Source organism: Chenopodium quinoa, unplaced genomic scaffold (genome assembly GCF_001683475.1).
Source record: "Chenopodium quinoa cultivar QQ74 unplaced genomic scaffold, ASM168347v1, whole genome shotgun sequence".
NCBI lineage: Eukaryota > Viridiplantae > Streptophyta > Magnoliopsida > Caryophyllales > Amaranthaceae > Chenopodium > Chenopodium quinoa.
Window position 1 is genome coordinate 125,439 of NW_018745666.1, and position 16,731 is coordinate 142,169.

At 33.1% G+C, this 16,731-nt stretch overlaps 3 protein-coding genes across 3 annotated transcripts; 1 reads left to right on the top strand and 2 right to left on the bottom strand.

Moving 5' to 3' along the window:
- Positions 1-1,378: 1,378 nt before the first annotated feature.
- LOC110717158 (scarecrow-like protein 3) lies at positions 1,379-3,842 on the top strand. Its single transcript, XM_021895798.1, has one exon. The coding sequence runs from the start codon at positions 2,220-2,222 to the stop codon at positions 3,591-3,593; it is 1,374 nt and encodes a 457-aa protein (XP_021751490.1). The 5' UTR covers positions 1,379-2,219; the 3' UTR covers positions 3,594-3,842.
- A 1,343-nt stretch (positions 3,843-5,185) lies between these two features.
- LOC110717170 (protein GAST1-like) lies at positions 5,186-6,897 on the bottom strand. The gene is made up of 4 exons (XM_021895814.1): positions 6,737-6,897; positions 6,415-6,462; positions 5,955-5,988; positions 5,186-5,701 (listed from the first exon to the last, which is right to left on the bottom strand). The coding sequence occupies exons 1-4, from the start codon at positions 6,806-6,808 to the stop codon at positions 5,520-5,522; spliced, it is 336 nt and encodes a 111-aa protein (XP_021751506.1). The 5' UTR covers positions 6,809-6,897; the 3' UTR covers positions 5,186-5,519.
- Positions 6,898-10,287: 3,390 nt separating this feature from the next.
- On the bottom strand, positions 10,288-16,376 carry LOC110717178 (DET1- and DDB1-associated protein 1-like). The gene is made up of 4 exons (XM_021895823.1): positions 16,110-16,376; positions 12,934-12,994; positions 10,987-11,048; positions 10,288-10,891 (listed from the first exon to the last, which is right to left on the bottom strand). The coding sequence occupies exons 1-4, from the start codon at positions 16,191-16,193 to the stop codon at positions 10,802-10,804; spliced, it is 297 nt and encodes a 98-aa protein (XP_021751515.1). The 5' UTR covers positions 16,194-16,376; the 3' UTR covers positions 10,288-10,801.
- Positions 16,377-16,731: the final 355 nt, after the last annotated feature.

Below are 16,731 nucleotides of genomic sequence, written 5' to 3' on the forward strand. Positions count from 1 at the left end.
TATATATATAAAACAAGTCAGGTGAGATACACATATAAAATTATAAAGCAAACAAATGAACAATAAATCAACCAACATCCAACGCCTGATTGTGAAACGAAATCATAATTAATGATCCAAACATTAAAGTCGATATTCACTTAATGTCACGTGGACTTGTGATAACAAGCATTATAATCCCTAATCAAAAGAAAAGATTTGAATCAAAACTAATTCTCTGGTTGCATTAAATCACATATACATTGTACCCAAAATAAAATTGAATACAAAGAAAAAAGGCTTGAAAAATAAAAAAAAGTGGTTGGGTAAAAGGACAAAATAAGAGAGTCCACAAAAAAAGATAAAAGTGGTATCTACTTTTGGAAGTATCCTTAACCACCTTGTCCCGTTTGTCTTAAATAAGGAGAATGGGATAAATACCAATTTGTATGTGTCTTTGGTGTGTTGGCTTTCAAACAAAAAGACCAATTTAATTATTTATTTTTTTAAATTTTATTAATTGTGAGCTTCCATGTAAATTCCCTATTCCAAACACAAAACCCCACTAACAAACAAAATTAGGGGTTTAGAGAGAGAAAAATTAGAGAGAGAAAGTGTGAGTGTTTTGTTTGTCTTTGTTAAGGCATGTTTGGAGCCAAGTGTTGATTGGGAATAAATTTGGGGAGCCTTTTTCTTTGGCTCTTTTCCCTGATTCCCAAACTCACTTCAGGTTAAGACGAAACCATCCATTGAAATTTAAGCCACTACCATATCTTTTTCCCATTAGACAAAACTATATTATACTCACTTTGGATTACCTTTTTATTTTTTTATTTATATATATATATATATATAATCATTAGTAAATACTAAGAAAGTATGTATTTAATTATAATGTAAGTAGTGAAATTTATTTATTCAAATTACATATTTAGGAAATGCACAAATATGAATATAATAAGATCCATTTTCAATAAAGCGTATATTTTTCTTTGAATTAGCGCATACATAAAGTCAGAATTAAATCAAATCACATAATCAAGTTATTTTAGATTAGAAAATGAATTCAGGTTAGGTCAAATAAGCAGAATAAGGCAAAGCATTACAATTCAAAATTTCGACTAATTTCAATTGAAGTCGTACAATATCTTATAAGGCCCTATCTCGACTCTCTGATTTAATTTTTATTATTCAATTTACCTAAACTTATACTCCGTATGAAATTATCTAAACGACTAAACCTATGTTATATAAACTTAATTTTTCTAAACTCATCTCACTTGTGTGATATTGTCTAAAAGTCCAATAGAAAATTTTTATGAAGTACAATACCTATTATAATAAGTATTTTGTCTAAATAAATACAGAGTAAAAAAGTTAAAACAAGGTTAAACAAACATAAAATGAGCAAGTAAAAATAACAGTAGTAATTGTAAAAAATTTATGTACAGTATGTAATGTATAAAGTTTTTAATTAATCAAACAAATAAAAAATTAACAAAACTCCAAATTATTTGTCAAAAAAGAAAAAGGTTAACAAAAAAACAACAAAAAATGAGGCTCTCCTTCACATAAATTCCATATTCCTCTGTTTTTTTCCTTTTATTTTTTTCATAAAAGAGTAGAAAGAAAGAAAACAAATGAGTTGACGACAAAAACTACTACCACGCATTGTCTACTAACGTTACCCCCCCACCCCCCCCATTTGTTGTGGAGTTCTTCAAAGCTTCACTTCCTTTCTTCATTTCTCTCTCTTCTTCCTCCTTTTTCCAACTTATTACAATCAAAAACCCATTTTTTAGAGAGAAAACAGAGGCTTAGATAGAGAAATTCGAGCTATTTGATCAAAAAGTTGTCAACTTTTTAGGGGGCTTTTTATGGGTTTTGATTGAATTGCAAAACCCAGAAATGGTTTGGTGTTATTCAATCAAATTTCACATCTTTCAAGCTTTTCTTGGTAGTTTCCTCTGTTTTTTTCTCTTTTCATGGTAATATCTGATCTATCTTGTTTCAGAAGTTTCTGTTTTTTCTTGCTTTAGTTCATGCTCTTTATTCTATCAAAAACCCTTGTTGAATTTCACCTGTTAAATCCCATTTCATATAGTTTGTTATTTGTTTGATTGATTTGGGTTACTGTGATTTTGATAGTTTATCCATAATTAAAAAATCCCTTTTTTTTTTGGGATTGCTTGATTGAATTAGGATAAAATTTTTGTGGGGTTTTGGGGGTGTAATTGTTAATGGGACCAATGCTTCAAGATGATGGATCATCAGTAACTTCATCTTCACCCCTTCAATTTTTCTCTAGAATGTCACCAAATATAGGTTCATCACATCCTTGGCTTAGAGAATTGAAACCTGAAGAAAGGGGTCTTTATTTGATACATTTGTTGTTAGCTTGTGCAAACCATGTCTCTAATGGTAGCCTAGACAATGCAAACTTAGCCCTAGAGCAAATCTCTCACCTCGCCGCGCCTGATGGCGATACAATGCAGCGAATTGCTGCTTATTTTGCTGAATCCCTTTCTGAAAGGGTGCTTAAATCATGGCCTGGTATATATAGAGCCCTTCAGTTTACTAGAATGCCTGTTGTTTCAGAGGAAATTCTTGCTAGGAAGCTGTATTTTGAGCTGTTTCCCTTCTTAAAGCTCGCTTTCGTGGTAACGAATCAATCCATTCTTGAAGCAATGGATGGTGAAAAGATGGTTCATATTATTGATCTTAATGCATCAGAACCTGCACAATGGATTGCCCTTATTCAGGCCTTGAGTGCAAGGCCTGAAGGACCGCCTCATTTGAGAATAACTGGTGTTCATCAACAGAAAGAGGTGTTAGAACAAGTGGCTCATAGGTTAACTGATGAAGCTGAGAAGTTGGATTTGCCATTTCAGTTTAATCCTGTAGTGTGCAAATTGGAGAATCTTGATGTCGAAAAGCTTCGTGTTAAGACCGGTGAGGCGTTAGCTATAAGCTCAGTCCTGCAGCTTCATACCCTCTTGGCCACTGATGATGAAACTCTAAGGAAAAGTTCGTCTTTAGGATTGTTTAATCATGTAAATGGGGCTAATGGAGGAAATGCTAATAGGCGTAGTAGCCCGAGTAATGATTCTGCTTCATCATCACCTACCTCGGTCAATGCTTCAGCTAAGATGGATGGTTTTCTTGCTTCTTTGTGGGGGTTATCACCGAAGATTATGGTGATAACCGAGCAAGATTCAAATCATAATGGTTCAGGACTGATGGAAAGATTGTCTGAGGCATTGTACTTTTATGCTGCATTGTTTGACTGCTTAGAGAGTACCTTACCAAGAGCATCAGTTGAGAGAAGGAAAGTAGAGAAGATGCTTCTAGGGGAAGAGATCAAGAACATAATCGCGTGTGAAGGAGGGGAAAGAAGAGAAAGGCATGAGAAGCTCGATAGGTGGATGCAAAGGCTCGATATAGCTGGATTTGGAAGTATTCCTTTAAGCTATATGGGAATGTTGCAAGCACGGCGATTGCTCCAAGGGTGTAGTTGTGATGGTTATAGGATTAAGGAAGAGAATGGATGTGTTGTTATCTGCTGGCAAGATCGCCCCCTTTTTTCAGTATCAGCATGGAGGTGTAGGAGGTGAAATCGATACGATTTGATAGTGTGTTGTTGGTTTAGTTTGTTTTCAATCTTTGTATGAATAGTTTTGTTAGCTAGCAGATGTATACCAGTAAATCATATGAGGAAGCAACCTCTTTATGATCTTTTATTTTAGCATTGGGTTTGCCTTCTTTATTCCTTTTTTTTTTTTTTTGGTTTCTTGTGTTTTTGGGTGTGTATATTGTATCAATTTGAGTAAGTTACTCCTATTAACATTTTCTTGGTTGCCATACTACAATGTCAAATTGCTAACACCATATTCTGTGGGAAAAAAAAAATGCGTTTCTGCATAATCAACCATGACAGAATAACAAATAAACCGCGCTTATATTAGACCTGAAAACTGCTATGTTAATCATCAATGGTGATGCTAGATATCGCGATTGTATATGATAATTAGCCACAAATTTCTGTTCTATTGCTCAGACACCCTGCACTTTAGGTGTGCAGGTTACATACACAAGGTTTGCTGGTTCTTAACTCTCTGCATGTATGTGGATGGATAGGCCAATACTCCTAGTGGATCAACCTACACTCCACTAGATCTTTCTTCATGGAATGTAGGCAGTGGCAGATCTTGACCAAAAATATTAAAGTGGCCGGGATTTGAATCTTTTGCCTCTCGCTTTAAACTAGTCACTATGTTCCAATATTTTATAAGTAATACAAGGTTATTTAAGTTTATTAACTAATTAATTACAATAATTTACCAAGGGCCGGGCCCCAAATAGCCCCGGTGAAAGGTCCTCCTCTGAATGTAGGCAACTCTTTTCACCCGGAACTTAGTCAAGACTGTCTGAACAGCATCCAGCGAAAACTCGGCATCCTTTTTATCTCAAACCTTGATCTTTGACAGTTCTCTTGCTGCTGATTTGGCCCTGAGCTGATTCAGGAATCAGGACTAAAGGAGTTCTTGCAATATTTCCCAAGTTGTGAATTACAGTACAAAGCTTGTGATTTGTGAAGGCCCAATATTCAACAATTCAAGTTTATTGTACAAGGCCCAGATTTATATTACTGTCAGCCCAGCCCAATTTGATGGAGACCCGAACTATTAGTGTTGCATATTTTGTGATTTTGTTACTGAATTTATTTTATTTAAACCCAAAGTATAGTCCATGGGCCTAAAATGTCATATGTTCCTGAATTTGTTTGGGTGGTTGTTCCCTTGTTCCTACCCAATTTCACTATTCTCAAAATTTTGCCTCTAAATATTTTCAGGAGAATACTTGTCTACTTGAATCCTTGGAAATATCATTATAGTGATTATACTCTTACATTGAACTCATTTAGATAGATAATAATCCGAGAGGGGGACCTTTTACCAGGCCCAACCCCATGTAACTTTGTGTAATTAATTAGTTAATGTAAATAAATAACCTAATTTAACTTATAAATTATTGGAGTATAGTGATTAGTTTTGAGCGAGAGGTAAAAGATTCAAATCTCGGCCCCTCTAATATTTTCGGCCAAGATCCGCCACTGTTGTAATCTACTAATCTCTATTGCATTCACTAATAATACAGACAATTATGGAACTCCAAGGTAAAAACGAAAATGAGAACTCTTACATCGAAATGTAATACAGGTACTGAGCTTGGATAATTTCATTACATTATAGTAGTATATTGCATATAATTCGTAAAACATACATTACAATATAATCGAATTACATCATGTAGATTAATCGATGCATCAATAAAATAGAATGAACCACACCTTAGTTACATGGTTCCATCATTTCTTGGGTAATAATAGTAGTAGTAGATCCTAAAAACGACCTTAAAATATGTAGTTAGGTTTGAAGGAAGTACGTACTATTCTACTAGTGCTACTACTACTACTAGCTACTACAACTAGTGAAGTAGAAGCAATAATAAATACTTAGTTATAAGAGTAGTTGAGATAATTAAGGGCATTTAGGGCCGCCTCTTTTGGTCTTCCAGTTGTTGTAGCAAGGGCATAGTTGCTTGTTGCCGTACGTACCAGGTGGGACACACAGACACTTTGTACAACATTTGTTGCAGAAAAACAAGCACGGCTTCTTGTATGCTGTGGCTGAGCATCTCATTGTGCACCGTGGTCCACATTCTGTAATGCCATTAATATTATGTTCGTAAGTATATATGGTCACAAATATGGATACAGTTACAGATACAGATACGAAATCATAAATATATATACTTATGTGAGTGATAGTCGACTACACTAACACGTACCAAGTATAAGATTTGTTATAGGATATACGTGCTAGTGTAGTCGACATGTGTTATCAATAGGTACTAATATGATGTCTAACACTTTTAAATCTAGCTAGTGTCACAAAGATTTGATGGAAACCTACCTTGAGGATGGAGGCTTCCTTGTGACGCGCCGTACTGCATATAAATTACAAAAAAAAAGTTGAAATGAGTAATTTAATTTTGTTCCTTTTCAGGATATGGTTAGATGGGTATTTTAGCCAAGTTTCCAACCAACATATACATAATTGTGTAAAAAGGTCATTCTCTATTAAATGTCATAAAAGTTCACATACAAAATAATTTTGAAAAAAGAAAGAAAAATTCTACATTTAATCAGCAAAAGAAACGTCCTTCTAAGAAATTATCCACTTTTATGCATTGAGATCAATAGTGTTAAATTAGTCGTTAAATATTAGCAGTAACTTTGGAATATTTTATATCTCACAAATGATGCCCCAAAGTTGCAACTAAAACTTAACGAAGGTAGTATAAAGTTTCACTCACCATTTCTCTCAACTTTAATACGAAATTATATGGATTGTTAGTGTTGTTAGCACTTACCAGTGAGTGGCCACTTTTGGTTTGTGGTTGAGAAGATTGACAATAAGCCTGTAAAATGTAAAAAAAAACACACACATTAAACTTTAATATAATTCTGTATATTAGTGTACAAGGAGTATAAGTACGTAATGAAAGAACGTTCTATATTGTATATCACTATAAGAAACTACGAGATTAGTGACAGTATTTAGCGGTCACTAATTTAGTAGAATTTGTAACGAGAGAATAGACAATTAAAAAAATATTTATGTGCACGACTAAAAAGGAAAGTAGGGATTGTTGCATTAAGTTATGTGATAGCTAGTAATTTAATGTAACGTACCTGGTTTGCTGTCAATACAATAAGCATCAAAGTGACATAAAGCAAAAGACTAAGGTTCCTTGACATTGCCATTTCTTAAGGAAACAAAGGAGATTTTTTGGGTTTTTTTTTTTCAAAGAAGGATGTGTATGAGAGTGTGTTGGATGTAAGTTTTTGTGAAATGAGATGGTATTTATAGGCAATATATGATCTATGGTATTTACAAACTTTATAAATTGTGAAAGTGACGTTTGACCAAATTGTCCTTCATTTTAGCAATTTATTATGGTCTTTTAGTAAGAAATATCTTTTTGGTTTGTTCAAATTTAAATATGAACACCATATTAGCATCATATGTTTATTTTAATAGTTTTTAAAATATTTATAACTCAAGTAATTTTACAAAAACATGGGCAATGCCTTCAATTCAACACAAAGAAATACAAAACATTCATTCTTTATGACAAAGTTTTGATTATTCTCGTTTTTAATCGGAGAAAGATACATTTTTTCCTACAAAAATATGCTACATAGTATAAAACACATACTACAAAGTAGTTAACATTAAATTTAATACTCAAAAACTTTGCAACAAATAGATCAAATACAATTTCGAGTGTGACTCTCGTACTTAACTTCAATACATCTTTTGTCAACACTCAATCAAACACATGCACTTTAGTGATGTTAATTAGTTTAAGGGGGATTTTTCTTATATCTTAATGAAATTAAACATATCATTTTGTCTAATACAAAGTAATAAATTTGTTTTATGTCTCACTTATAACTTGATGATACTAGTTCTTTCTATTTCTTATTGTACGCTGATAGAGTATATAAATCAATCCTGGTCTAGATTTCAATCATAAGCTTAAGTTTTTTGTTAAAATGATCTTTTAACATAAACAAAGGGTATATATTAAGGAAGGAAGGACGATAAGTCACATTTTTCCATATAATAATAATAATAATAATAATAATAATAATAATAATAATAATAATAATAATAATAATGCATATATAATCCAAAAGGATTGTGTTGTGACTTGTGAGTTGAGGCTTTCGGAAAGTAGGGAAGTAGGCTCCCACTTGGAACATGTAAGTTAACTCCCAACCATATCTCAATTTGAAAGACCACAATTGGCAATTTCAAAGGTATCATGTGCATACACCATCACTTCATACCTTGATCAATCCTCAACAACTATCCTCAAGGGACACTTTCTTTAACCCACACAAATATAATTTCATTTAATATCTTAATTGTCTTTTTCCTCTTAATAAAATTATTTAGACAAACTATTACAAATGTTTATTATGCTTTTGCTTGTAAATCTATGCACGCAATGTGTGCACAACTATAACCTTAAAAGATAACTGATTCTAAAGATATTTTCTAGTTATATTATGTTTGCATATGACGATGATTAGACATGATATATATATATATATATATGTGCTTTGCTAAGGGATCAAAACAAACTAAAATCGACAAATCTATAGTAAGGTTTTTTTTTTTAAAAAAAAAAATAAAAAATAAAAAAATTTGAAGTTCTAAACTTGGACGCCAAAACCTCAAGAATTGCCTTATATAACACCCGTATGGGTTTAGAGTTCCCTGACTTTTGTACATGATTTCCTAACTCCGTTTAATTCGTTTTCTATCCCTTTGGAAAGAAGCAAGGGTTAAGAAAGAAATCTCTATTAAATTATGGAATTGAAATTGTGCTTCAAGTATCAGTCATTACCTAAATTAAAGTATTACTCACTTTGTCCAATAATAATACGATTCATTTTACATTAAAGTCTCATATATAGAGAAGCTAACAATAAAAACCACTAAACATAATCAAATATCAATAACAACAACCAATGCAGAAAAATTTCATACACTAATAAACCAATATTAATTAGAAAACCTATTAAACTTTTATGGGTAACCGAAACTGAAACCGAAAAAACGAAATTACAAGTAGATTTAAAGACAAATGTCAATTTACAAGTATGTGATAAAATCTTGTAACCAATCTTGTAAAATAGTGACAATAAATAAGAAGGAAGCACCGTTACATAATAAGTGGTATACAAAAAAAGTAGGGACTTGTGTCTTGGTGGGAAGTTGGATATTGTATCATCCATGTGCAACTATAAAATCCAATTTAAAGTTAGATAGCATGAAATAGGCCCATTTCCATGTGCTATCACATGCTCAACTATTTCGAGTTTTTTGCCTTAAACTTCTCTCAATATTTCACATATACACAAAAAAGGTATGACTTATCAAAGACCTATAATAAACACACCATGTGAATTTATAACAAGTACATCATTCATTCATATTATTGGCTTTTATTTTTCATTACACAAAATTATTAAAATACACTCCCTCGAATTTAATTAATAGATTACGATACACATAAAACGTTTTTACATAAACATGGTATACTTTCTCTACTCTTTTATTAATCGTATTATATTGATTACTGACATCATTTGCATAATCACAATGTTTGATAAGTTGTGTGTAAGGAAAAACATAATCATGCAAGGTATTGGCTGATGTGTCTCCATATCTATTTTTAAGCAAATAATTAAGTTTTTATAATGGTTAGATTAATTATCAAGTTTATGCATTGATAAATGTGAAAAACGGATAATAATAAAGAGAGTATTTATCTGATTGGCCAAAAATCTTGTTGGAATTTTTAATATTGTATGAATTTCTAACCCCCCCCCCCCCCCAAAAAAAAAAAATGTTAGGTTGGTATGTCTGTTTGTTGCCCCCATTAATGTTGCAAAGGTCCTTCTTGCCTATAGGGAGGGAAAATTGGTTCTTATTTTATGTCATAATTTGCTCTATTTCTTTTCAGCCACTGGTTCTATTTTTTTGTGTCAGTATTTATTATCTGATCTTTCATTTAATTTGAAGAAGATGATACTATCCATTTTCGTAGAGTGTCGGTCCTTTTCTATTTCTTCAGAATTTTAATATTAATTTGGCCTTCATAATTTTGGGTTCATATTTTTCAATTGCAATTTATAGAAAGTTACAATATTTAGGTACAAAAATCATGACCTGTTTGTGTGAAGGAGGCATTTCCAGAATAAACCTGAGGGTCATATTGATTTCAAGGATCCAATACCATACGTGTTTTTGTTTTTCTCGTAATAATGTAGAAAATAGCTCGACATGAAATAAAGAAATGTGTATGTATGTACATACTATATTTTTTATAGGTAAGAAAAAAATAACATTAAGAGACCCTCTTCATAAGAAAATCGTATTTACAATGTACTATATTGGTGATCAATCATATAGCTAATTGATCATAAGATTAAGTTAAATTAGTAAAGGTATAAACATAGAATGAAAACCTTTGATTATTTGACACTTGGTTGATTCCATAATTCCATATCTATCATAAAAGCTCAAAAGAAAGCGTTTTTCTTCCATTTATTTCTTTTCAAAAAGCATAAATTACAGTAGGGTTAAGTCACATGCATCAAAACAATCATAGTAAGCTTTTAATATTTTGTGGTAAAAAAAGTGATAGACAAAGCCCAAAGGCAAACACCAGCAAAGTGAAAAATGCTGTTAAAATTGTAAATGCAATCAATACATTATTCTGTACCCGAAATTTGCAACTATTGCTAGCAGCTATTAACACAAGCTTCTCAAAGAGCTAACACAGGCGCCAAGTAGCGACTGTTGGAAAGTACAAATCATACAATGTGTACGCTTAAAAAGCGCATAAACGACATAGATCAGTTACATTATTTGATTATGCACACTGACTGTACACGCCACAAGCATTACAAGTTTTGCTCCTCGGTGAGACTCTGTCAAGGAAACTGGAAGAAAACAGCGATTTAGTAGCTCATCTTCCTGAACCCTGGAATGGGGATCAATTCTTCATCACCCTACATCGAGGGAACACCTGTACCCTCTCAAGGACCTTACCCTATTAATTACCAACAAATCAAAACAGTCTGGAATATAACTATCACATCTACAACATCATTGTTTTATAAAAATTATGTACATGGCTTTATTAACATGATCAAAATGCTTCATCTGGCAATAACTTATAGAGGAGTTCCTGAGGAAGATGCTCTCAGATGCTTGGCTCCATTCTCAGGCGCAAGGTGTTCTGAAGCAGCTCTCTTGGGCCTCAGCTGCATCCATCCAAGAAAAAAGAAGGCCAAAATCATTTTTGGTATACATGCATAAAAGCACGGAAATCAGCCAAATATACTAATCAAACTGGTACCTTCTCCTCTGCATGCTTATAGAAGTGTCTGATTAGAATATTTTTGCTCTCTGTACAGATAACTGCAAGGAAGGTTTCCAACAGGTCAGTGTATGTTTCTGTTCCTCGGAACAGAAAGTAAGGCGAGTTCTCAAGTAGTTAATATTCTCCAGAAACAGCTAGCCAAACAATCATAAGTTCACAACATATTTAATTATTTACATTTAAACTAGCAAAGATTCTCCCCCCGAGATTTAATTAAACCTTTTCATTTAAAAAAAAAAAAAAGTGAGAGAGGTTATAATTAAGCTTCAAGATTATCAAATGCTATAAATTGTACACAAAATGTAGATGAGAAATCTTTCTAAAGGTTAAAACCAGATATTACAGAGAGATAAGACCTAATTGAGCTTTAAAGCAATATCTGACACTAGCAAAGATATTTCTTCACAATTAATATTACCAACTGATAGGTCAAATCTATGGGGATTTATTTCTATGGATGGTTAAGGTAAATAAGATATCCAATGACCATTGATCACTCATATACTCTCTTTGTTTTTAAAAAAGATATCTAAGCATCATTATCACTCATATACTCGCTCTGTTTTTAAATACTTGCACCACTTGACTTTATACACTATTCACATACCCTATAATAACCAAATTATTTTTAACCAGCACATGAAAGTTGTGCATTGGCATACGTTTCCGGTCAAAATGGAAAAGCTAATAAAAAACAGAGGAAATATAAAATAAGTATTCATTTAACAATCATTGCAGATATCAAGTATTGATTTGTAAAGGCCAAGGTGTAACTGTGTAACCTCCTATCCATAGCCAGTCAAGATATGCAAAGAGAATAGAAGCAGCCTTGGTGAAAATAGAGCAGATAAAATTTATCATTGTTTAGAATATTCAATATCGCATATTTTCATACCTAGAATTTAAAGTTACTTATAATTGTAGCTTGCAGATGAATCAGCAGCTCAAAAAAGCCTAGACTCAATATTATTCCATTATAGCTTTTGTAAAAGGTAATTCTTCTGCATAGAATGATTGTTCCACTGCTTAAAGATGATGCTATTACTTTTTTTCAGCAGTACATTCTTCTCTTATTCTTCTTTGTCCTTATCTGTCTACTGGAAACACTTGCTTCCAAAAAATAAATTACTTTCACTAATTTTAAGATGCTACAAAATATCAAGTTACTTAGCTACTGACAACAGGTTGGTGCTTCTCAACAGCCCCCCTCCCCCCACCCTTTTTTTTTTTCTTGTTTCGTGGTATACCTTTATGTTGCTTCGTACTTGTCATTATGGGGATAATTTGTGTAACGCGGTTATATGATTATGCCAGACTTCCTTTCCAACCCATCACTTTAGTTGATGATTTTCCATCTACTGCCTGTAAACTTGATCATCCTGTTCTCACTCTTTTTCCTATGTGCAACAGCCTCTCAAGCAATAATCAGTGATCTTAGATTCTTAGATACCTTTCTCCATGATTATCAGGAAGAATGTTTTAAAACAAAAACCAATCCTTAAGAAACAGCTTCTACATAAAAAAGAATATGTTAACTCATGTTCATTTTACATTTGGACTGCTTCTACACATTATGAACATGTGAAGTTGTGAAAGCACTTGCAGCTGCAAATGCGTAGTTCATCTAACTAACTCCTTGAAAATGAAACTGTTGTCATGTCAATTTTGATATTGTCATTGTCTAAATGGAACAGTATGCAGAATTTCTAAAAAGATCAGAAAAGGGTAGACAAAAACAAGCAATAACATAGATACCTTAGTGTATATATTAGATTAGTAGTAAACATTGTCACAGATCCTACTATGTAGCATCCAAATTTCAAGCTATACTATGCAAATTATGGAAAATTATTACTGTATATTGTGCATTTACTGTATGAATGCAACATGCTTATATGATTAGGAATATAGAATTAGCAATACCTTGATCAGGAGGTGGAAGAGTACGACTGTGAGTGGGATGGTAGGTGGCAGGTGTCAATCTCTGTACATAAACAGGAATTAGTAGCCTATTAGAATGCTATGTAAAGGCATGTGATGAAGGACTTCCTAATTTAAACATAATCCTTTCATAAATCAAATCAACAAGGCTTTGAGGCCTTTGACCTACTCAATGCTGGACCCAGCATAAATTGTATTTTAGGAAAATTATCCAGCACAGATATACATTTGTTTGCTGGCTACCTTACAACGGAGTACATCACAGGCTTATGTAACTAGTTGTAAATTTGACGCTTGACAAGAGGTCTGTCAGGAGAGAACACTAAGGACTCTGGTGTAGGCAATAGGGTCACAGGTAGGATTAGGAATTTGGGGGGTTCAATCACATGAAGATATTACTTCTGAGTTCTAAGAAAACAACAGAAAATTAAGAGAAAACTGTAATTAGGTGCAGCATGAGGTGGCAAATCATTATATAAGGTACATTGAAAATTTGAGGAAAAGAGAAGAATAACATGCACAAAGGAACTGATAGCCACAAAACACTCAGTCAACTTCAACATTTAGACTCTCCCCTATTCTGCAGGTAAAGTTTTTTTTATCCCTAATGAAATCAATAAACTGTTCAAGTAAGGTACTCCCTTTGCCTGGTATGTGGGGCTCCATTCTTTCTACTTTATCTAATTCTCTACTCTAATTCAAATTGAACTTGAAATTGAGTGCTAATGGGGAAAAGGAATAAAAGAAAAGAAAAAAAGAGAGCAACCACATAACTGAAAAGGTCAAAAGGAAGTGAACCAATATCCTAAATCAACAAGGAAATGTGAGACTCGTGTCAGAGCTTTTTCCTCTTCCTGTTACTCATGTCAGTCACATAGATATCCTTCTCAAAATCAGTCTAGTATACTCTTCTGCCACAACCTAGGGATCCCAATGTTATAATGTGCTCTCACTTTGTACTTCATGAAGTAACAAAATTACAATACTTTCAAAAGACTTGGACATACCATAATAGGGAGCAACTCGCATACCGGAAGTACTACTTCTTTCTCTATGTTTTAAGACAGATAGTGATTTTTGCAGTTTTACTCTGCTCCACAGTCCACGCAAAAAGATTCCCACACTTAAAACTGAAGGTTTTTGTTTTGAGGGAAACTTACATGTCGAGAAAGAGTGATAATTGGCCAACATGTATCAGAGTATGCTTGATTAGCTAGTCGGTAAAGAAAAATACCTTTTATTGGGGGGTAGTGTGAGTGAGGGCAAGGAAAGATTATAAATGCATGGTTATACTAACTTCAGGAAAAACACACACATACACAGCAGACGCTAACAGAATCTTGGAATCAAGAAGTCCTAATAGCATATGTATTATTACTAGGCGCCTGTACAAAAGGTGGGTTTAAACATGCAAAGCTTCACAACTTCTAGTGCAAAGAGTCTGTTCTTCAATTTTCATTAACTATTTTATGGAAAAATGTAGGAGAGGGGTACAGTAACCTTAAACAACGGTGTACTAGTTAAGGCAATTTCATTAAATAAATGACAAATCATTAGTGAAGTATCGGTCAGAAACATGATGCAACAAATCAATCATGATTGTCTTTATTTCATTTCCTCTTTACTTACTAATATACCTTGTCGAGTTGTCGTCATACTAGATAAGTCTTCTTCATACCTCTCAATTTTCCTCTCCAGCCATCAAATATCAAAAGAGCCTAGTTTCTCACGTGTGCCAGAAGCTTATATACGGAGTATGTTGAAAAACCATATATCCCACCCAATAAAAACAAGGTGCCAAGGTGTGAGACTGTGAGTCATTAGTCAACAATCACTCAGCATGTATACCACTACAATTGATTCTCTTGATAAGTGCGGTACGTAGCTACGTACACTACAGGTTACAAAATGTGTTTCCATTAATCAATCTGGCATGTAGATATTAAATAAGCCATACATTACACGGAACAATACAATCAAGATCCTAACTCCTTGCGATTGAAATCTTCTTCAGTTGTACAACAAGATTGAAACTTGTGACTTGTGAGTTCTTTAAAGAAGATTGGATGTAGCCTGAACCTAGACTCCAATCCCAGCAGAAGTGAGAAGGCTGGTGCAATGTGGAAACATAGAACTAATTGACCCAAAGACTAGTTTACGGCTTTACGCTCTCTGGAAGGAGACGGGTCTCTCACCCAATCCTTTTATGAAGTTATGCCCATATTGGTCAAATTGAGTTATGATTTATGAAGACCAAAATCTACACTACAAGTTGAATATTTGAAGGTTGTGAAGATTGAAGAGTCAATTCAATCAAATGCCTTTCGCCCTAGTTACTAAAGAAATGCTGCTCATTTCATCAAACTTCGTAAATAGCAAAATGAATACGAAGTTCAAGCTAAGACTATCAATAAGCAAGCAACCTTAGACTAATTGAGAGCCCTAGAAAACCAAATTATCCAGTCTAATTAACCCATAGAGTTCATCAACATCAGATGCAACTGCATATTATACTTACATTGGCATATAAAGAACAAATTTAACTTCTTATTCTTTTTGGTGATTATAAACAATGTCTATAATGAGATTAATGACATTATTGAGTTTAATGACCTTCATAAAATTGAACTGCGTCAACTGTGAAGATCAAATTTTCAGAAGGAGCATCAAATATTTTCTCAACCATTGGAACACAGCCAAGTTTCGATTTTTAAACCCAGATGAATTTCTCCGCCATGCTATCACAGCAAAACACATCCAAAGACAGCCAACTTTCAACCCTACATAAACAAACTCATAGTTTATGCCATAAAATCCCTAAATTTGTCTAGATTGCAAAATTGAGTCACCCATTGTACAAAAGCTTAACTAAAAAGCTAAAATTTTTAAATAATTCTGATAAAATTATGATGATGCTTGCTAAATACAATTCAATAATAACAATAACAATAATTTCACATTTCACATAACAAATCATAAGCCAAGCATTCAGCATACAAAATTTGATCATAATTCGAAATACCCAGATGAGACACACAAATCCCCATAATTCAATAAGATAAATACAGCAAACCCAGATCAAATTAACACCATTTCTAACGAAATTAAGAACAATAATTCGAACATCGATAAGATTGAGAGATGAAATTGCATCTTACAGAGGGATTTGAAGGATCAGAAGGGCGGAGTTGGCTGAAGTTGTGAGGATCGTGTGAAGGCCAGTCGCCAAACATGGACCCCATTAACTATGAAATCAACAAGAATCGATGAACTCAAAGAAACACTAGCAAATTGTAAGAATTTGGTATGCAAAAGATAGGTTTTTAAGGAGAGAGAATGAAAATTGGCAGATTACATGTTTTAAATTTTAATCTCAAGTAAGAATTAGCACTTGAGTACTAAATTCTAGTATATCCCGGTGCTAATTGTAATTTCTTAGGGTCATTATATTTGTTAAAAGTCATTATAAACTTGTGACGTTAAAAGATAAATTTTTGTAACTAAGGGTGTGATCTATTCACCTGATTTTTATGAGGGAGCCCCCATTCATTTTCATGCTAATGACAATTTCGTAAATATATCAACAATTCATCCCAGTCAGTATGACATTTTTGTAAATAAGTGAACAACTTTTAATAATATGCGGGTCCCACAAATGTTGACTTATTTACGAAAATTTCATGCTGACTGAGATTTTTTGTTGATTTATTTACGGAAATATCATTAGATAAACAAATTTTCATCAAGATGAACTTGTATTTTCTCGATTTTTACTTATCT